Source organism: Coregonus clupeaformis, chromosome 19 (genome assembly GCF_020615455.1).
Source record: "Coregonus clupeaformis isolate EN_2021a chromosome 19, ASM2061545v1, whole genome shotgun sequence".
NCBI classification, from domain to species: Eukaryota; Metazoa; Chordata; class Actinopteri; order Salmoniformes; family Salmonidae; genus Coregonus; species Coregonus clupeaformis.
Window position 1 is genome coordinate 53,641,177 of NC_059210.1, and position 23,103 is coordinate 53,664,279.

Below are 23,103 nucleotides of genomic sequence, written 5' to 3' on the forward strand. Positions count from 1 at the left end.
TGTGCTGCTGAACAGTTGTAAGAGGTTTTTCAGCAACGAAACCTGTTTCGGCTCACAGGCTAAACAATGTGATAAGGCTATCTAATGTATTAAATGCAGTATTTTATATATACTTGATGTGTTTCATGCCTAATGCACTAGCAGCAACTGTATGTAGTGTGTTTTATTAGTCCTATTCTCCTGTCTGTCTAGGAGCCACTGTATGTTGTCATTTGTAAAGATAGACACGTCCCACAGCACTTTACACGCAGCGATATGACAGTAGAGTCAGCCCCATCATAATGTTTCAATAGGGAAAAATCACTGTTAATGTTCTCTGGGGTGCTTTTGTTTCATGCCACCACAGGTGCCAGTGCCCACCGCAGTACGAGGGTCCTGAGTGCCAGCAGACGAGGCGAAGTTTCCTTGGCAACGGCTATGCCTGGTTTCCTCCCATAAGGCCGTGCTTTGATAGCCATCTCTCCCTGGAGTTCATCACAGAGGCTGAGGACGGCCTGCTGCTCTACAGCGGGCCCCTGGCCACCCTGCAGCCCGGAGACCCAGAGGACTACATGGCTATAGGTAGGGTAATGTGTTACCCACCCAGGATTTGAACCCGGGTCATGGAAATCACAAAAGCCCTCTGAGCTAAAGCCTAGGCATTAACTGGAAGCTACTGTAACTCAGGATTTTAGGTCTCAGGCAAGGTTACTCATCATCTTGGGATTTGAACTTGGGTCGTCCGCGTGCCTCAATATGACACATTAGCCCTCTGAGCTAAGAGCTAGGCATTAGCTGGGAGCTAACTTGTTTTTTGGGGGATTCAAGCAAGGTTATTCATCAGCCTAATATGGTTTACCAAACCACCTCTGTTACACAATGGCAAATGTATACTGTCGCTGCCTCCCAGTCCAACCGAGGTGCATGAATTGGTCATCCCCAAAACCAACACCTCCTTTGGCCGCCATTCCTTCCAGTTCTCTGCTGCCAATGACTGGAACGAACTGCAAAAATCTCTGAAGCTGGAGACTCTTATCTCCCTCACTAACTTTAAGCATCAGTTGCCAGAGCACCTTACCGATCACTGCACCTGTACACAGCCATTCTGAAATTAGCCCACCCAACTACCTCATCCCCATATTGTTATTTATTTTGCTCATTTGCACCCCAGTATCTCTATTTGCACATCATCTCTTGTACATCTATCATTCCAGTGTTAACCCTCCCGTTGTCCTAGGGTCAAAATGACCCGCCACTGTGTTGAACCAACTTTATTTAATTTTTATATTTTTGGGATCATTTGTGAGAAGGAGGCAGTGAGACTTTAAAGAAAGTATCACTGCCTCCTTCTCACAAATGATCCAAAAAATATAAAAATTATATAAAGTTGGTTCAATACAGTGGCGGGTCATTTTGACCCTAGGACAACGGGAGGGTTAATACTAATTGTAATTATTTTGCACTATGGCCTATTTATTGCCTTACCTCCATAACTTGCTACATTTGCACACACTGTATATATATATTTTCTGTTGTATTTTTGACTTTATGTTTTGTTTTACCCCATATGTAACTCTGTGTTGTTGTTTTTATCGCACTGCTTTGCTTTATCTTGGCCAGGTCGCAGTTGTAAATGAGAACTTGTTCTCAACTGGCTTACCTGGTTAAATAAAGGTGAAATAAAAATAAAAAATAAAAATGGTTTATTGGTTGACTTTCTCATCATCGTAGACCAAGATAATGGTCCATACCTTTGGGATGAACTATATATGGTGTGGTACCGGAGCGCCAAGTCTAGTTCCAAAAGGCTCCTTAACAGCTTCTACCCCCCAAGCCATAAGACTGCTGAACAATTAATCAAATGGCCACCTGGACTATTTGCACTGACACCCCCCCCCCCCACCCTTTGTTTTTACATTGTTGCTACTCGCTGTTTATTATCAATGCATGTTCACTTTACCCCTACCTACATGTACAAATTACCTCGACTAACCTGTACCCCCGCACATTGACTCGGTACCGATATCCCCTATATGTAGCCTTTATTGTGTTACTTTTTTAATTTAATTTTTTACTTTTATTTTATTTAGTAAATATTTTCTTAACTCTATTTTCTTAAAACTGCATTGTTGGTTAAGGGCTTGTAAGTAAGCATTTCACGGTAAGGTTTACACCTGTTGTATTCGGTGCATGTGACAAATAACATTTGATTTGATTTTGATATATACCGTTTCATGTAAAGTATGCATATTTGTATGAATTGACTATTTGACACTGAACAACATCCCTCTAAGAGTATAAGAAGAGCATCCTACACCACTGTTGAACTTTGACCCTTTAAATCTGTAGGTGGAATGGCATGGTGCTGATATTGATGACCTCTCTTCTCCTCAGAGCTGATTGGTGGGACACCCAGTCTGAAGATCAACCACGGGTCTGGGACCCTGGTCCTGCAGTTGCAGGGCAACGTGGCTGTGTCCGACAGACGCTGGCACCGACTGGATGTTAGGAGCAACAGTAAAGTAAATGGACTATTAGATGGCTGTTTTCACTTCCCCCAACACATTCTTTCATGTTCTTACGTGTGTGTGTGTGTGTATGTGGGTGTGTGTATGTGTATGTGTGTACGCACACACACATGCCCACACACACCCACACACACAGACACACAAGATTGTCACCTCGCTCCTCTTCTCTGGGGTTTTCAGGATGTGCATTTCACCCTGGACCGCTGCTCCAGTGCCATCATTATGGAGGCTGAGGGCGTGGACAGCTGGGCCATGACCGAGGACCGCTCCTCCTGTGAGGTCAGAGGAGTCACGCCTAATAGGGACAGGTAATGTTCTCCTCAGAACCCCGCCCCTTGGGACGTCACACCAATCACACCTGCTAGCCAAGGCATTGTGGATGGACAAAATGGTTCCTCTGAAAGGCATAACAAAAACTACGACCCTCCATCCACAATTCATTCATGGTTATCTGTGATCATGGTAGCATCCACATTCATGTAGAAGTGTTCACAAACATATTCTATTCTTATTTACAGTAAAAGTGACTCCAAAATGACACATTACAATATTTACCATTCATTTCTATTGGGCACAACATAATCTGAAACACACCAAAACAAACTGCAAATGCACAAGCTTGATGTAGTCATTGCGTGCTAGGAATACAGGACCAAATACTAAACTTTTGACTACTTTAATACACATATAAGTTAATTTGTCCAAATACTTATGGCACCTTCAAATGGGGGGACTAGATACATAAAGAGCCTTCATTTCTAAACGGTAAAACAGATATGTACAAAAATACCAGAAAATAAAAGGTGACATTCTGTACTGTCGCCTCATATGAAACATTTGATCTCAAATCCAAAATATGGAGTATAGAGCCAAAAAAACGTTTAGCTTCACTGTCAAAATAAATACGTAGGAGAATGTATATCATGTGTATATGGCAAATAAACAAACGTGAACTTGAACTTGAACTTGATGGATGGATGGATGGATGGATGGATGGATGGATGGATGGATGGATGGATGGATGGATGGATGGATGGATGGATGGATGGATGGATGGACGGAATGGTCAGGCATTGACAGTGAAGTGTGTCCTCCTCCACAGGTACCTGAATGGTAGTCAGGTGTTGCAGCTAGGTGGGGTCAACGAGAACATGTCCTATGAGTATCCACAGCTACAGCACAAGCACTTCACTGGGTGTCTGCGCAACCTGGTTGTGGACAGTAAGGTAAGACACACAAGTCTACAGCTCTGCCCTAAAACACTAACAAGAAAATAGTCTACCTCTCTAACTCCATCTCGGCTCTAGACATTGCAGTTTTATTTATTTTCTCACACCTTGACCTGTTTGGTTGACTCGCTGGAAGGTGTCTTTAAAAATGAGAGTTCAAGAGGATATGTAAATGTGAGCTCAAGGCTAAGCTGGGAGTATCTTCTGAATGCTGATGTCTCTCAGTCATCACATTCCTCTTTAGTCAGGCTCTATCAGTGCTGTCAGACAGGTTACATGTGCTGGTAGAATGTATTCTCCTTCAAGTTCTTTCTCTAATGTATGCCCATGATCTTTGTGCCTCTACTTTAGGCTTCAGAAAAGGATGTATTGTGCATTATTGAAGATACACCTAAAATCTCTCTCTCTCTCTCTCTCTCTCTCTCTCTCTCTCTCTCTCTCTCTCTCTCTCCCCTTATTCTTTTCTCTCTCTCGCCCTAATTTTTTCAAATTTGTTCTCTGTCTCTCTTCTCTCTCCCTCCACATCTCTCTTTCTCCCTCTCTCTTTCCCAATCACCCTCCATCTGTCTCTCTCCTTCCCCTCATTCCTCCCTCCCCTCTCACTCTCCCTCTCTTCCAGCTCTATGACCTTGGTTCTCCCTCGGAGTCCTCCAGCACTGCCCCAGGCTGCGCTCTGACTGATGGGAACTGTATGAACATGGGGGTACCAGTCTGTGGCGCCAGGGGGCGCTGTAACGGGCAGTGGGACTCCTTCAGCTGCCGATGTGGGCCCGGGTACACAGGGATCCACTGTGAAGACGGTATGTCCTTAGAGAATATACAGTCGGATTATAACGGGTGTTGTCTCTGGGTATCATAAGGTGTAGAGTGGACTACATTGCATAGCAGAGTCCTAATATGGGATGTATGTTTTGTTTTCCACCAATATCTAAATGCCATAGCTTTGAATTCTAGGTTTAGCACTCCTGTTAGAGTCAAGATTTAACTATTTTTTAATTGTCCTATCTTGTGGAATGGAAATGTGTCTTAAGGCTTTACATGCATGGCTCACACGTAAGATGACTGTGTTTGGCTCCTCTCACATATGTGAATTGTCTTGAATTGTCTACTGAGTGCATACAGTAGTAGGTACAGTATAATTAATTAATAATATACTGTATTTGAAGCCCTCATTGTATCTCTATTCAACTCTATGTTTTTCTCTCTTGAACTGACAGAAGTCCCAGAGTTCTCCTTCAATGGGAGGAGCCATGTCCAGTACCAGGTGGGCTGGTCACTCCCCACTCGTCACACCAGCGTGCAGCTCCAGGTGCGAACCCACGCCCCCAGCGGTGTCCTCTTCAGCCTCCTCTCCCAGGAGCAGAATGAATACTTACGTCTGGAGGTGAGTCTTGTATTTGTATTTGTATTTATTATGGATCCCCATTAGCTGCTGCCAAGGGTCCAGCAACATAAGACAGTTACATACAGTTTAAAATGCTACATGACGTTACATTTCATAACACCTTACCCAACACATTCAGTGTGTTCCCTCAGGCCACCACGCCACCACAACACATTTACAATACAACATCCATGTGCACGTGTGTGTAGAGTGCATGTCATAATCATGTGTATGTGTGTCTGTGCCTGTGTGTCTCTTCACAGTCCCCGCTGTTCCATAAGGTGTATTTTTATCTGTTTTTTAAATCTGATTTTACTGCTTGCATCAGTTATCTGATGTGGAATAGAGTTTCATGTAGTCATGGCTCTATGTAGTACTGTGCACCTCCAATAGTCTGTTCTTGACTTGGGGATTGTGACCTTTGGTGGCATGTTTTGTGGGGTATGCATGGGTGTCCGAACTGTGTGCTAGTAGTTTAAACAGACACCTCGGTACATTCAGCATGTCAACACTTCTTACAAAAACAAGTAATGATGAAGTCAATCTCTCCTCCACTTTGAGCCATAAGAGATTTACATGCATATTATTAATGTTAGCGCTCCGTGTACATTTAAGGGCCAGCCGTGCTGCCCTGTTCTGAGCCAATTGTAATTTTCTGAGGTCCCTCTTTGTGGCACCTGACCACACGACTTAACAGTAGTCTAGGTGTGACAAAACTAGAGCCTGTTGGACCTACCTTGTTGATAGTGTTGTTAAAAAGGCAGAGCAGCGCTTTATTATGGACAGACTTCTCCCCGTCTTAGCTACTGTTGTATCAACATGTTTTGACCATTACAGTTTAAAATCCAGGGTTACTCCAAGCAGTTTAGTCACCTCAACTTGCTCAATTTCCACATTATTTATTACAAGATTTAGTTGAGGTTTATGGTTTAGTGAATGATTTGTCCCAAATACAATGCTTTTAATTTTTTTAATATTTAAGACTAACTTATTCCTTGCCACCCATTCTGAAACTAACTGCAGCTCTTTGTTAAGTGTTGCAGTGATTTCAGTAACTGTAGTAGCTGACGTGTATAGTGTTGAGTCATCCGCATACATAGCCACACTGGCTTTACTCAAGGCCAGTGGCATGTCATTAGTAAAGATTTTAAAAAGTGAGGGGCCTAGACAGCTGCCCTGGGGAATTCCTGATTCTACCTGGATTACTTTGTAGAGGCTTCCATTAAAGAACACCCTCTGTGTTCTGTTAGACAGGTAACTCTTTATCCACAATATAGCAGGGGGTGTAAATCCATAACACATACATTTTTCCAAGAGCAGACTATGATCGATAATGTCAAAAGCCGTACTGAAGTCTAACAAAACAGCTCCCACAATCTTTTTATCATCAATTTCTCTCAGCCAATCATCAGTCATTTGTGTAAGTGCTGTGCTTGTTGAATGTCCTTCCCTATAAGCGTGCTGAAAGTCTCTTGTCAATTTGTTTACAGTAAAAAAGCATTTTATCTGGTCAAACACATACAAAAAAAATGCAATAGTTTACTAAGGGTTGGTAACAGGCTGATTGGTTGTCTATTTGAGCCAGTAAAGGGGGCTTTACTATTCTTGGGTAGCGAAATTAATTTTACTTCTCTCCAGGCCTGAGGGCACACACTTTCTAGTAGGCTTAGATTGAAGATATGGCAAATAGGAGTGGCAATATCGTCGGCTATTACCCTCAGTAATTTAACATCCAAGTTGTCAGACCCCGGTGGCTTGCCATTGTTGACAAACAACAATGTCAGTTTACCAAATTCAAAATTACAATTCTTGTCTTTCATTATTTGATCAGTTATACTTGGATGTGTAGTGTCAGCGTTTGTTGCTGGCATGTCATGCCTAAGTTTGCTAATCTTGCCAATGATTAAAGTAGTTGGCAATATCAGTGGGTTTTGTGATGAATGAGCCATCGATTCAATGAATGATGGAGCTGAGTTTGCCTTTTTGCCCAAAATGTCATTTAAGGTGCTCCAAAGCTTTTTTTCTATCATTCTTTATGTCATTTATCTTTGTTTCATAGTGTAGTTTATTCTTCTTTTTATTCAGTTGAGTCACATGATTACTCAATTTGCAGCACGTTTGCCATTCGGCAGGTAGCCTGGCGGGTAGGAGCGTTGGGCCAGTAACCAAAAGGTTGCTGGATTGAATCCCCGAGCAGACAAGTTAAAAATCTGTCCTTCTGCCCCTGAGCAAGGCAGTTAACCCACTGTTCCCCGGATGTGGATGTCGATTAAGGCAGCCCCCCGCACCTCTCTGATTTAGAGGGGTTGGGTTAAATGTGGAAAATGCATTCAGTTGTACAACTGACTAGGTGTCATCCTTTCTTTTCCCCAATCAGTTGTGCAGCCAGATTTATTTGCCATTCCTATTGCCTCATCCCTCTCAACCATACCATTGTTTCAATTCCTCATCAATCCACGGGGATTTAACAGTTTTTACAGTCATTTTCTTAATGGGTGTATGCTTATTAATAACTGGGATAAGCAATTTCATAAATGTGTCAAATTGCAGCATCTGGTTGCTCCTCATTACACACCACAGACCACCAAATATTATTTACATCAACAACATAGTAATCACTACAAAACGTATTGAATGACCTCTTATACACTGCTCAAAAAAATAAAGGGAACACTTAAACAACACAATGTAACTCCAAATCAATCACACTTCTGTGAAATCAAACTGTCCACTTAGGAAGCAACACTGATTGACAATACATTTCACATGCTGTTGTGCAAATGGAATAGACAACAGGTGGAAATGATAGGCAATTAGCAAGACACCCCCAATAAAGGACTGGTTTTGCAGGTGGTGACCACAGACCACATCTCAGTTCCTATGCTTCCTGGCTGATGTTTTGGTCACTTTTGAATGCTGGCGGTGCTTTCACTCTAGTGGTAGCATGAGACGGAGTCTACAACCCACACAAGTGGCTCAGGTAGTGCAGCTCATCCAGGATGGCACATAGTGTCCAGAGCATGGAGGCGCTACCAGGAGACAGGCCAGTACATCAGGAGACGTGGAGGAGGCCATAGGAGGGCAACAACCCAGCAGCAGGACTGCTACCTCCGCCTTTGTGCAAGGAGGAGCAGGAGGAGCACTGCCAGAGCCCTGCAAAATGACCTCCAGCAGGCCACAAATGTGCATGTGTCTGCTCAAACGGTCAGAACAGACTCCATGAGGGTGGTATGAGGGCCCGACGTCCACAGGTGGGGGTTGTGCTTACAGCCCAACACCGTGCAGGACGTTTGGCATTTGCCAGAGAACACCAAGATTGGCAAATTCGCCACTGGAGCCCTGTGCTCTTCACAGATGAAAGCAGGTTCACACTGAGCACGTGACAGAGTCTGGAGACGCCGTGGAGAACGTTCTGCTGCCTGCAACATCCTCCAGCATGACCGGTTTGGCGGTGGGTCAGTCATGGTGTGGGGTGGCATTTCTTTGGGGGGCCGCACAGCCCTCCATGTGCTTGCCAGAGATAGCCTGACTGCCATTAGGTACCGAGATGAGATCCTCAGACCCCTTGTGAGACCATATGCTGGTGCGGTTGGCCCTGGGTTCCTCCTAATGCAAGACAATGCTAGACCTCATGTGGCTGGAGTGTGTCAGCAGTTCCTGCAAGAGGAAGGCATTGATGCTATGGACTGGCCCGCCCGTTCCCCAGACCTGAATCCAATTGAGCACATCTGGGACATCATGTCTCGCTCCATCCACCAACGCCACGTTGCACCACAGACTGTCCAGGAATTGGCGGATGCTTTAGTCCAGGTCTGGGAGGAGATCCCTCAGGAGACCATCCGCCACCTCTTCAGGAGCATGCCCAGGCGTTGTAGGGAGGTCATACAGGCACGTGGAGGCCACACACACTACTGAGCCTCATTTTGACTTGTTTTAAGGACATTACATCAAAGTTGGATCAGCCTGTAGTGTGGTTTTCCACTTTAATTTTGAGGGTGACTCCAAATCCAGACCTCCATGGGTTGATACATTTGATTTCTATTGATCATTTTTGTGTGATTTTGTTGTCAGCACATTCAACTATGTAAAGAAAAAAGTATTTAATAAGATTATTTCATTCATTCAGATCTAGGATGTGTTATTTTAGTGTTCCCTTTATTTTTTTGAGCAGTGTTCATTATATTAGTCCCAGCCTTTGGAACTTTGGTTTTCCTAGATATGGCTACTATATTGTGATCACTACATCCAATGGATTTAGATACCACTTTAAAGGACATTTCTGCAGCATTAGTAAAATGTGTTCAATACATGTTGATGATTTAATTCCTGTGCTGTTTGTAACTACCCTGGTAGGTTGACTGATAACCTGAACCAGGTTGCAAGAACTAGTTACAGTTTGAAGCTTTCTCTTGAGTGGGCAGCCTGATGAAAGGCAGTCAATATTTAAATCACCCAGAAATATACTGTACCTCTCTGTTGATATCACATACATTATCAAGCATTTCACACATGTTATCCAGATACTGACTGTTAGCACTTGGTGGACTATAGCATCTTCCCATCAGAATGGGCTTTAGGTGAGGCAGATGAACCTGTAGCCATTTTACTTCAACAGTATTTAACATGAGATCCTCTCTAAGCTTTACAGGAATGTGGTTCTGAATATAAACGGCAACACCTCCATCTTTAGCATTTCTGTCTTTTCTGTAGATGTTATAACCATGTATTGCTATCACTGTATCATCAAAGGTATTTTCTAAGTGAGTTTCAGAGATTGTCTGAATATTAATGTAATCCGTTACTAGCAAATGTTTGATTTAATGAACCTTGTTTCTTAAGCTTCATATGTTAACGTGGGCTATGTTTAGCGCTTTTCTGGGATGCTTGATTGTTTTCATTGCTTTACTGGGAAGCATAGTTGGAGTGATCGTCACTCTGCCTGCAGAAAGGCAATTTTATTGGGTCCTGATGTGGCCTGCTCGTCAACGTTTTTATTATGTTGCATGAATGACTGTTATGATGGCTTGACAATGTTGACAGTGGAGTAAGTAATGGCAGGCTTGGAAGATAGGGTGGGTACTATATGTATGTTCGGAGTGTACTTATATTGCCTTAGGGTTGTTTTGAGATGTGCCTATGGAACATTGCAGAACAGTATTCAGGTATTATTTTAGTGACTAGTGTCTACTGTCTAGTTATAAGCACATCTCTCCTTCAGTAGTACGGTCTAGGAAAGTGGGTAGCTGTTATTAGTTGGATGTAAGACCTCTCTTAAGTGGAAAGATCTAATTCTGTCTTTTCTTCAAGCTCTTATTGAGGGCTTTTTCAGTGGAGCATTTTTGTGTACCCTATTTGAACTGGAAAACATGGAGTGGCATTTACAATCAACGTCACTTGCCTTTAGTGTCTGCTACATCATAAGGCTCTGCTTTGCCATGAAAATAGAAGACATTTTCTGAGTGTGAATGCCATTTCTGTGGAGATAGGATGTTAGGGTTGAACGGTTGTAGGAGCCTTTGGCCTCTTTGAGTGACAGTGTGTCCACAGCACCTGGCAGGAGACTGCTCGGCTAGCGTCTGTCACGCAAGAACACCTACCCAAACAGGTCAGCTGTTTCCACTGCTCTCATCCTACTGTTGCTTCCTCGTGACAAACATATCTCTCCAACAGCTTGTTGGTGTCGAAGAGAGCACCAACATGCAGTCTCACTGCTATAGCTCCTCTTGGAATATCAGAGTCAGTGTAGCAGCAACCCCTCTGTCACGGAATCAGCCGAGGCTGCTCCTCCTTGCTCGGGCAGGTTTCGGCGTTCGTCGTCCCCGGAGTACTAGCTGCCACCGATCTAAGTTTCGGTGTTTGATTTGTTTTGTCCTGATTGTGTACACCTGTTCCCCATTATGTTGTATTGTTTCCCCTATTTAACCCTCTGTCGTGCATTGTGTGTTGTGTGTTATTGTATTCGTCTTCGGCAGTGTTAGTGTGCGGGTTGTTTTCCTCCTTGTATGGAGATGGTTTTCTTTTGACTTCGCCTACCGCATTTCACCGTCGCCACCTGACACCCTCTCTACCCTTCTCTGCCTACCAGCCCCATATATCGAGACCTTGGGACTATAAGGTTCTGTCTGCTAAATAATTATTCTGAGATAATTGGCTTTAAAGTTTCAAACCCTAATGGGTTTGAATGATGTCAGCAATTTTTTTTTTTTTTTTTTTGTTTGCTCTGATGGGTAAGAAGTGGTGGAAATGGATGAGGATGCGCCTGCTGAATGAATAACTAGACATTCACAAGGTTTACCGGGGACTGTTGAGTTTTAGGTTCTTCCTGTTGATGTGTCTTTAACTTTACATAATGGCATCCTTGAACGTGTTTTTAAAACCCACAGGGTTACATTATTTTGTTAAGTGTTAGTGTAAAGGTGTAAATCAATGCTTATAACCCTCATCGCTTATTGAGATGCTTTTTTTTTTTTTCTAGCTGGGGTTTTAAAGGTCTAATAGAAAGGTTTACTCAATAAAATAGTGTCCGTTTTTACTTTGTAGTGAAATGTTTGCATGGTTGGATTCTGTACAAAGTTGGGATCGATTGAGCTCATTGTCTTTTGTTTGCTTAGGCTGTCTGGACTGCATGGGAAGCAAGCAATTAGATGCATTGAGGGGAGCCTATATGCTGTCAAGGGGGGAGAGATTGAAGGGGGGTACAGTGGGGGCGGGGGTTGTTGTCCATAGGGGGGCCGGGGGGGAATAGAATGTTGGCATTATGACCTGATGACAATGCTGAGGGACAATAGTTAAAACAAGCTGGGCTATATTGCTACATATATTAAAACACAGTATTGAATTATCTCTGTCCCACAGTTTCCAACTAGGGGATGGACATGTACAAACTGCGGTTATAGCAGTCAGCAGCCCCTCTCAGCCCTATCTCCAGCCTAGTGTGTTTGCTCAGCCTTAGCTGCTGTGGATAATTGTTGTCTGTGATATTCTCCCTCTGGACTAAATTAATTCATGTCCGTGGCAGTTTTGTAAAGCATGATTTAATACAATGGGCTTAATTGAATTGAAAATAGAAAATTGCCTTCTTAATTGAACATTGCCGTTTTTGCATTGCAAGTTTTAAAGGCGAAATCTGTGATTTTTACAGCAGTTTTTGATTATTTTAATTGATTGATATATACTACATATTTCAGATGTTTCAGGGGCTACTGGCTGTCTTTTACAACCTGGGTGACAGACCCTACAACCTCACGCTGCCCTTCCATCGCCTTGACAACGGAGAATGGCACGAGGTGGAGCTTGATCGTCATGGCAAAGAGTTCACCCTTCAATTGGATGGTGGTGGCGGAAGGCGGGAGGTCACGGCCGCTCCTGGGCGGAGTCAGGAGATAGTCATCAACCAATCAGTGGTGATGCTGGGAAACTCCTTCCCCTCAGGACACAACCGCAGCTTCCTAGGTATGGTACTGATACTGCCATCTGGTACTGACCATTAGTACTGTCCACTTGTACTGCCCCTTGGTACTGCCCCCTGTACTGCCCCCTGATACTGCCCCCTGGTACTGCCCGCTGGTACAGCCCACTAATACTGTACAATCCACCTAACTTCCACTGGTGTACCACACACCCCTCCAGCCCCCACAAGGCTGGGGGCCCACGAGCTTTGGGGGCTCAGGAGGTCGGCCCCCCAGATAGCATATGAACACGTCATAAGCGATGAAATAAAAAAATGTAATTACACAAAATTAGCTTTAAAACGGCAAAATCCTCTCTCAGCCTCATGGAAAACTGTGTAGAATAGAGGTAAATTAGCTCAGAGATTCTTGAAAGTTGGGACAATCCTTGTCCAGCAGGGAAACTTTATTTTTATAGTTGAATTTTTTTTATTGTGTTCCATTATTTGAGCTTAACATTTACAAACAAAATTGCTACTGTGAATACCACTTGAATGAAGAAGAATGAACTTTTTGTCAATTCAATAAAGCATGAACTCCGCAGGTTTTTGTCTTTTTGGGGATTTTTAAATGAATAATTTTCCATATTTTACAAATGTTTGTACTGAACTTTTATTTTTAGAGGCAAAAATATGTCTGTTTTGAGTATCTGTCTATTCCATCAGTGGCTTGTCAACTGCGTCACTGATGGAGGCAATATGTTTTGGTCAATATTCAGAAAATAAGTTTGAAGATTTGTATTACATATTTGAATAATGTAATGTTAGAATTAAACAATGGCCATTAACCACTTGTTGGACTATAATTGTCAAAATGAAATGCCTTTTATTATCACGGCTCAGGCTAAGACCCAGATGCAGACACAGGAGGCAGATAGTACGAGTCTCAGTGTTTAATATAGTTAAAGGGGCAGGCAAAAGATAAGTCAAGGCAGGCAAAGGGTCGTAATCCAATTCAGAGTCAGGCAGGTACAGGACGGCGGGCAGGATCAGGGTCAGGACAGGCAGAAAGGTCAGAACTGGGAAGACTAAGAAAAACTAAAACTAGAGCACAGGAAACACGGGAACACGCTGGTAGGACTTGACGGGACAAGACGAACTGGCAACAGACAAACAGAAAATGCAGGTATAAATGTACAGGGGATAATGAGGGGAGATGGGAGACACCTGGTGGGGGGTGGAGACAAGTACAAAGACAGGTGAACGAGATCAGGGTGTGACATTTATGGTGTCTGACGAAGTTGACATAAATCCAGTTAGTTACATTTTATGAAGAAAAAAATATAATTAGGAGGTTGTTCCTTTACATGGTGTGATAGATCATACTTTGGTCTATCAAAATATATACATTTCTATTACAAATTATGTAAAATTAAAACAAATATTTGTGGTAAAATAGTTGAGATTGTCCAAGCATTTCACTGTAATGTCTGCACCTGTTGTATTCGGCGCATGTGACCAATAAAATTTGATTTGATTTGATTTGATCTTTCAAGAATCCCTGAGCTATAAAACAGCATGAGATTAGCTATAATACTTCACATTTTTCTCTCTGCCCCATGGAAGGAGAACCCCCCAAAAAAAAACAATACCTTGCCTTGCTTGAACCTTGTGGGGAGGGGGGCCGCAAAACTGCGCTACGCCACTGGCATTTCCTATTAGTTGTTACTACCACTCCCATAGGGCCATTAGGAAAGATAACGGATGAATGAAAGTGGTATAAAATCATGTATTATCTGTATGTGATTGGCAACACAAGACTGATGCACTGTCGTGTTTCACTCTTCTAAATCTCAAATGGTTTTAGACTCTGAGGAGGTAGGATATGGATTTAGGGCTGAGGCAGATGAAGTGTGAAGGACTTGATTCAGAAGCAGGCATGTGTCTGTCTGTATAAATGATGTGTTACGCCTCTCCCTCCCAGAGGATGGCCAGACAAACTAACAGAGTAAATATCCTCCAAAACAGAGGGCTTGCACTGACAGCTAAGCCCTGGGCTATCTCAGTGTGTGTGTGTGTGTGTGTGTGTGTGTGTGTGTGTGTGTGTGTGTGTGTGTGGCCTGTGTGTCTGTGTTCCTCTATGCATGTGTGGTCATGTGTTTCCATCCCTTCATGAAACTTACTTAAAAGCTTTTTGCCTCAGGCCTGGTGTGTATGTCTGTGAATGTCACTTATATTGCTGTGTCTCATCTCTCTTTCCCTCTCTGTGTTTTTCCTCCAGGGTGTCTGCGAGACCTGAGGCTGAACGGGCGGCCCATGCCCATTACCAAGCAGCCCTCCGTGGGGTCTGAGGGTCTGAGGGTGGTCACTTCTCAAGGGGTCTCCCCAGGTTGCACCTCAGACGCCTGCAGGAAACACCAGTGCTCTCCCCCCTTCATCTGCATGGACCTCTGGAGGAAACATGAGTGCAGGTACATAAATGGCAGCAGGAAATCATGTAAGGAAAAACTCTTGGCTATAACTGAGGCCCAGTAAAGAAAAATCTAACGAGGTCACATGCTCAGGAATAATTGGTTATAAGCTACAACTCTTTGCTCTATGCCAGCACTGGCCACTCACTGTCCCAGTATAACAAAGAGACACAAACTTCCATTCAAGCAGAAAACATCCCCCCAGACAAGGACAGGTCAGTCGTGCCTGGACTAGATATGTAGCAGCCAAACAACTGGACAAGGCTTAGTAGTCAACAGCATGGCCTATTTTGACCTGTCCTGACCGTTACAACCCTAGCCAGGTCAGACAGGGACACTCTTCTTCTCTGTCTTTCTCTCTTCTCTTTCTCTCTCATTCTCTCTATCTCTTTTGAGAATCCTAGCGGTGTGTCAACCTGAGCTGAATAAAGCCCTGTTCTAATCGTAGTGACAGGGAGTGTCTCGGCAGCAGTGTCTTAAAAGTCCCCAGGACTCCAGTGTTTCCTGTCGTACTGGCTGGGATCAGAGCGTGTGAAACTGCTCAAAGGCCTTTCATCACTATGGGATGTCCACACAGGGTACTAAGCTTGGAGAGACCATCTTCAGGAGCGGCGGAAATATACTGACAGAAAAGAGTAAAGGAAAAACTGGGCTACTGTTACTGAGAGTGCTTTGCTTGGAGTAGATTTCAAATCGTTTTCCAAAAAGAATGAAGAATTATAAAATTACGGGCTCTTTTCCTGTAGTTGTATATTTTGTCCTAATTTATTACAGTAATAAATCTTTCTGAAAGCACAACATTGTATCAGATATACAGTGCCTTTGGAAAGTATTCAGACCCCTTGACTTTTTCCACATTTTCTTACGTTACAGCCTTTTTCTAAAATTGATGAAATAAATAAAATCCTCAGCAACCACACGTAATAAAAAACTGAAATACCTTATTTACATAAGTATTCAGACCCTTTGCTATGAGACTCGAAATTGAGCTCATGTGCATCCTGTTTCCATTGATCATCCTTGAGATGTTTCTACAACTTGATTGCTGTCCACCTGTGGTAAATTCAATTGATTGGACATGATTTGGAAAGGCACACACCTGTCTATATAAGGTCCTACAGTTGACAGTGCATGTCAGAGCAAAAAACAAGCCATGAGGTCGAAGGAATTGTTCGTAGAGCTCCGAGACAGGATTGTGTCGAGGCACAGATCTGGGGAAGGGTACCAAAAAATGTCTGCACCATTGAAGGTCCCCAAGAACACAGTGGCCTCCATCATTCTTAAATGGAAGACGTTTGGAATCACCAAGACTCTTCCTAGAGCTGGCCGCCCGGCCAAACTGAGCAATCGGGGGAGAAGGGCCTTGGTCAGGGAGGTAACCAAGAACCCGATGGCCACTCTGACAGAGCTCTAGAGTTCCTCTGTGGAGATGGGAGAACCTTCCAGAAGGACCATCTCTCTGCAGCACTCCACCAGTCAGGCCTTTATGGTAGAGTGACCAGACGGAAGCCACTCCTCAGTAAAAGGCACATGACAGCCCGCTTGGAGTTTGCCAAAGGCACCAAAAGACTCTCAGACCATGAGAAACAAGATTCTCTGGTCTGATGAAACCAATATTGAACTCTTTGGCCTGAATGCCAAGCATCACGTCTGGAGGAAACCTGGCACCATCCCTACGGTGAAGCATGGTGGTGGCAGCATCATGCTGTGGGGATGTTTTTCAGCGGCAGGGACTGGGAGACTAGTCAGGATCGAGGGAAAAATGAACGGAGCAAAATACAAAGAGATCCTTGATGAAAACCTGCTCCAGAGCGCTCAGGACCTCAGATGGGGAGAAGATTCACCTTCCAACAGGACAACGACCCTAAGCACACAGCCAAGACAACGCAAGAGTGGTTTCGGGACAAGTCTGAATGTCCTTGAGTGGCCCAGCCAGAGCCCGGACTTGAACCCGATCGAACATCTCTGGAGAGACCTGAAAATAGCTGTGCAGCAACGCTCCCCATTCAACCTGACAGAGCTTGAGAGGATCTGCAGAGAAGAATTGGTGAAACTCCCCAAATACAGGTGTGCCAAGCTTGTAGCATCATATCCAAGAGGACTCGAGGCTGTAATCACTGCCAAAGGTACTCCAACAAAGTACTGAGTAAAGGGCCTGAATACTTACGGAAATGTCATATTTCCGTTTTTTTTATAAATTAGCAAACTTTTCTAAAAACCTGTTTTTGCTTTGTCATTATGGGGTATTGTGTGTATATTGATGAGAGGAAAAAACTATGTAATACAGTTTAAAATAAGGCTATAATCTAAAAAAATAATGGAAAAGTCAAGGGGTCTGAATACTTTCCGAAGGCACAATACATTCTTAGAAAAAAAGGGTTCTTTAGCTGTCCCCATAGAATAACCCTTTTTGGTTCCAGGTAGAACCCTTTTGAGTTCCATATAGAACCCTCTGTGGAAAGGATTCTAAATAGAACCCAAAAGGGTTCTACCTGGAACCAAAAAGGGTTATTCAAATGTGTCTCCTATGGGGACAGCCGAAGAACCCTTTTAGGTTCTAGGTAGCACCTTTTTTTCGAAGGGTGTACCTATAGATTTTCACAGTGCCAGGTTGGCTAAACCCTTATAATTAAAAGTTGTCACAATCCAATGAATCCCAGGTGCGGTAGCCTACACACTCACCACAACCTCTTCCTCATTTGCATCTCCACAGGTGCCCCCCTGGTCACATGATGAAGAAGAATGCCTCGGGCAAGGTGTGCGTCTACACGCAGTGCGCCAGCAGGCCCTGTCGCCATGGCACCTGTGTGGCCCACTCCCCCACCAAGTACTCGTGTCACTGCTCGGAGGGTTATCGCGGGCGCCACTGTGAGGTCTCTCTGGCGCTATACCACAACGATGACAACAACACGCTGAGCCTCAGCTCTGCGTTTGCCATCAGTATCTGTGTCCTGGCCTTCCTAGGTAGCTATATGGACTACGTCATCTACTACCTGTGGTGAACATACCGTCTTTCATCTTCACTCTCTCATCTGGTTTCATCTAGTTAAATGTGATTTCATCTGGTTTTGGTTGTTCCCAAGGCTGGAATTTAACGGAACACACCATATTAACGTTTATGCAGTGTCATTATTTATAAACTGGGTACACAGATTTCTAGATCTGAGAACTGAATGCTTAAACCTGTGAGACGTGTCTACCTGGTAATAGGTTATTGCAGTACCCAAAACCATCTGTGATTTTATTTGGCCATGGGAAAAAGAGATACTGTACTGCAGTGTGGGTTCGATGGTATTGAGCCCCAAGTGTTTTGTTAGTTTGGATCTCAGGATCTGTGAGTGGCCTCAGTCAGTGTGGCTGCATGGGTCCTGGCTAGAAACATTGATTTTGTTGACTCTGTGAGCCACAAGAAAACTCAGAAAGCTTTCACTGGGTCACAGTTCAAAAGGTTTGATGGCCCTTCAGTCATCCCCTCCTCACATCTATTTTGTCTTTCCTGATGTTTGTGATGTAAATTCAGACTTTTATTTGTCATCCTCCTTTGTCTTACCTTTTTATCTGTCCAACATGTTTTATCTCATCTGTTTGTCATTCCAGTCCTGTTATGTCTGTTTATGTCTGTTTTTATCTCTCCCTCCGTATTTCTTTGTCAATTACTTTCTCCTCCCTTCTTCCTCTAACCTAAATGTGTCCATGTCTGGGGTCATTCCACCAATTCAGTGCCTTTTGAGAAGTGTAACTCTGATTTCACCCAATTTCAACATTCTGCTACAAAGAGCACATGTTCAACTTAATAAAAAACACGTTTTCCCATCTCAAGAGTGCCAAATAAAGAAACAGGGTTGACGATTGCTTCTTAAATCAGCAATGAATCCCCTTGTGACAGGCAGAATGGAAACTTGTTGTGTGAAACAGGGAGTGGCAATTGAATGCAAGCTTCGCAAAAAAATATTACATTGTTAAGACATTTCTAGCCTGTCTGTACATGGGTAACAGGGTTGAGGTGTGATGCTCGACCCACTCAGTTTTCCACCACAAAACACCATAAAATGGTCAAAAAGAGTAGAACCAGCTCACCTGCTTTTACAATATGATTTGACTATTAGATGTTCAATGTTTCTTTTGAAAAAAATATTTAAAAAGGAATAGTTTCACCATATAAAAAAAAAGAATTCAGTTCACATAACAGGACCGACCCAAAAATGAGGGAGAGACGTAAATTAATCACTAATCACATGAAATAAATAATAATCTTCAAATGACTTTGTCAAAGCAACAAAATAACTAGGGCTTTGCAATGATGGTGAAATTTGGATAAATGTTTGGGTTACTAGAAGTGACAGGGTTGATGAAGGGCACTTTTAGCAAGCCTTTATTCATATAGAAAATCAGATTGATTTAATTATTTATGTAGTCTATATTAAAGGGCACTTCATTTAATATAACAGGCTTTTAAAATGCAATATTGGTGCACAATTTCTGTTTAATATGTCAAAGGGCACTCATTTCGTGGAACGACCCATTTGTTTGTGTTGTTGTGTCCAGTGCAGAGGGCTATCTCTCCATGGAGCTACTACTATACAGTTTATGAGGCTCTCTGTCACAAACAAGGTTATAAAATGGTCTGACGATTCAATACACAGCCTCTGCTACCTCTTTAACTGACTCAACAACCCAACACCTTCCTGGGGCATTTGGCTGGTGAATTGCAACATCAGTTATTTTGACACGCTGGCTCCCTGAGAGAAACCGATAAAACGCTACTTCAGTATTTGATATAATGAATACAAAGATAACAAACTGAGGCCTTGGCATCATTTATGAACATTAATGTGTTGAATGTGTAAATGAAACTGCCTGATGGCGTCATCTAAGGTACCTAGTTGTTACAGTTACTTTAGTTCCTGGCATTTATAAGCTCCACTCAAACTTTTGACCTCCAGAGGTATTAGGCTAATTCCTCAATATATATCAAATTGGAAGTGGGAGGTCACCAAGAGTTTATATTAACTTTTCTCCAACCATCTCTGTAACAGGAAATACAGTACAGTAGCTAGCAACACTTGTCTGTCTCTTACAAGACTCAGGCTACAGTTCTTAGACTGGGGCCGTCTGTAACGTGATAACACGGTTGAAGGTATTTTCATGAACTGTTAAAGTGTTCAGTTGTTGTCATGGTGACCATCTCATCTTCCTCCCTTTACTTCATAACTCCATATACTCCTGAGTGGCGCAGTGGTCTAAGGCACTGCATCGCAGTGCTAACTGTGCCACTAGAGATCCTGGTTCGAATCCAGGCTCTGTCGCAGCCGGCCGCGACCGGGAGACTCATGGGCGGCGCACAATTGGCCCAGCGTCGTCCAGGGTAGGGGAGGGAATGGCCGGCAGGGATGTAGCTCAGTTGATAGAGCATGGCGTTTGCAATGCCAGGGTTGTGGGTTCGATTCCCACGGGGGGCCAGTATAAAAAAAAAAATGTATTCACTAACTGTAAGTCGCTCTGGATAAGAGCGTCTGCTAAATGACGTAAAATGTAGAGAGACTGAGTCAGCACCAGACAAGGCTTGGTGGAGATGACAGCGGCAGGTAGGTTAGTGGTTAAGAGCATTGTGCCAGTAACCGAAAGGTCGCTGGTTCTAATTCCTGAGCCGACTAGGTGAAAAATCTGTTGATGTGCCCTTGAGCAAGGCACTTAACCCTAATTGCTCCTGTAAGTCGCTCTGGATAAGAGTGTCCACTAAATTACTAAAATGTAAATGTGCATGTGTGTTCATGTGTTTGTGAGCGCGCAAGTGACAAACAAGCCTCATAGGCCCAGACAGACTGCGACACCGGGACACAACACACACTAAGGCGGGGTGAAGTCACGCTGCTAAATTAAACTGGAACTCTCTGTCTCTGCTCCTCTGCCTCAAACTCCATTTGTTATGATGTCATTTCATAGTGTTGTGGGAACCAGGTTAAATTTAGTAGATAACTGATTCTGGGTGCCGCAAAGTCTGAATACCAAGGATTCCATTATGTCGAGGGAGCTTACTGAGGTTTATCTTAGAATGATTGATGGACATGATATACTGACTTGGGGTACAAGGTAATAACATCAAAGAAGGGAGTGCCCACTGATGGTTAACAGATGTTGTTGAAGAAACATGTAACATGACGTATATAAACGGAGAGGTTTTCTTTGTCTAGTAGTTCGGATGGCAAGAGGCGAAGCACGTGCCTTTTGTTAGATGAACCCGGTACCGAATCTATTAAATATTTGTATGAACTCTCCATCTAAGTGTTAAATATCTTCTTGCATCATGAATTACTTGATACCCGAGAAACTCATCATAACACCATTAAAAGTGATCATCCATAATTCAGATTGACATAACCCATCAGACTGGCTGATTGCCAAGTTCAACTTGTGCTACAGACAGAACCAGAGACGGGCACATTTGGGCAATATAAGTCTGCTTCATTAAGCCTGTTAAATGGGTTTGAAATTCTAAATTTTAAATCTTTATTGTCCATCACATTTACATTTTTACTGTTGTGTCATTGGATTTGATATTCAATGAAGAGGATATTGCCTTTCTATATATAATGGAAATGGATGTAAATAGTCGTAAAAGTGACTGCATTTTTGTATTAGAACATACTTTTCCTAAAAAAGCCTTCTCACACCATTTCTCTTCTCTCATCTGTCTCCACTTTATGTCCTTCTTTTCTCCTTGCAATTTATATTTTCTATCAATTTTCTATGTTGTGTTGTATATCATTGACTTTCTGACACCTACATTAACATGCATACATTTTTTATGTTTACATCATACTCATTTATCCCTGTCATACCCTTCATGTTACTGTAAACATTCAACCAAACATCCCAAGACCACCATGGTTGGTGGATAACCTCAAAGCAGCAGCATGTGGATTGATGGATAGGAGCTGTGTAAGGTCTCCAGCCTGAGTTATATTGATCTATTTGGAGATATCACAACATGACCACTGCACACCTCTATGTGTGTCTGTGTGTTTTCATCTGTGTCTGTATGTGTGCGTATGCATGCGTGTGTTCTTCCTTGTCCATGGCTTTGCGTGTGTGTGTGTTCGTCCATTTCTCTGTGTGTGTGGCAAAGCCCCCCTGCTGGGTGTGTTGACTGATTGGCCCATAGAGGTGTGTGTGTGTTTGATGTGAGGTTCAAGTGATTGGGGGTGTGTGTGGAGATAAAAGTGGTAAGCACTGTGGAGCTGGTAATACTGTAGCTGAGGGGGAGGTCTGAGTACTGCTGGTAATACTGTGGCTGAGGGGGAGGTCTGAGTACTGCTGGTAATACTGTGGCTGAGGGGGAGGTCTGAGTACTGCTGGTAATACTGTGGCTGAGGGGGAGGTCTGAGAACTGCAGGTAATACTGTGGCTGAGGGCGAGGTCTGAGTACTGCTGGTAATACTGTGGCTGGGGGAGGTCTAAGTACTGCTGGTAATACTGTGGCTGAGGGGAGGACTGAGTACTACTGGTAATACTGTGGCTGAGGGGGAGGTCTGAGTACTGCTGGGATCCTAGCTCATCTGGATTCCTCAGCATGTTTCTCTGGATCTGTACAGCACAGTGATTTGATTTTATGGAGCAAGGTTAGCTGATCAATAGAACTCTACAGTACATATACCTCCAGCACACGCTGAGCAGGCCTGGGGAAGCTTAGCTGGAGCTTTACCTTTTCAGTCGTTGCAGTCAATGGTTACATATCTGTTTTGGCTCTCTTGCCAACTCCTATGGTCCTATGGCCATTGTCATGCTAGAATGACCATAGGAGTTGGCAAGACAACACAAAAAGATCTGGGTCCAGGCTAAGTCAATGTTAGGAAGAGTGAGCTAACTTTTTGGTGCCTCATGAGTTGGCCCTGGTTAATAAAGATATGTGTCCAGATTTCTCTATTGAGGCTCATATCAAATGTAAGTGATTTGCTTTTTTTAGTGTGCTTTTTTAAAAACATTTTATGGAAGTACAGACTCAGAGCTTCAAAATAAATGGTATATCATACACTGTAGTTGGATAAAACATGGGAAAATTATGCTGCTTTACAAGTTGATAAAGTCGTTACCTATCCCACTTGAGACAAGTAGAAGGAAATGCCTT

At 43.2% G+C, this 23,103-nt stretch overlaps 1 protein-coding gene across 1 annotated transcript in view; it reads left to right on the plus strand.

The window, feature by feature from the left end:
* LOC121532273 (neural-cadherin-like) overlaps positions 1 to 23,103 on the plus strand; it is a 93,387-nt gene that overhangs the window by 65,315 nt on the left and 4,969 nt on the right. The window contains exons 23-31 of the mRNA XM_041838119.1: positions 347 to 561; positions 2,374 to 2,501; positions 2,688 to 2,815; positions 3,610 to 3,733; positions 4,356 to 4,536; positions 4,954 to 5,120; positions 12,308 to 12,572; positions 14,789 to 14,978; positions 17,692 to 17,942. Coding sequence (XP_041694053.1) covers positions 347 to 561; positions 2,374 to 2,501; positions 2,688 to 2,815; positions 3,610 to 3,733; positions 4,356 to 4,536; positions 4,954 to 5,120; positions 12,308 to 12,572; positions 14,789 to 14,978; positions 17,692 to 17,942 — 1,649 coding nt within the window. The remainder of the gene's footprint in view (positions 1 to 346; positions 562 to 2,373; positions 2,502 to 2,687; positions 2,816 to 3,609; positions 3,734 to 4,355; positions 4,537 to 4,953; positions 5,121 to 12,307; positions 12,573 to 14,788; positions 14,979 to 17,691; positions 17,943 to 23,103) is intronic.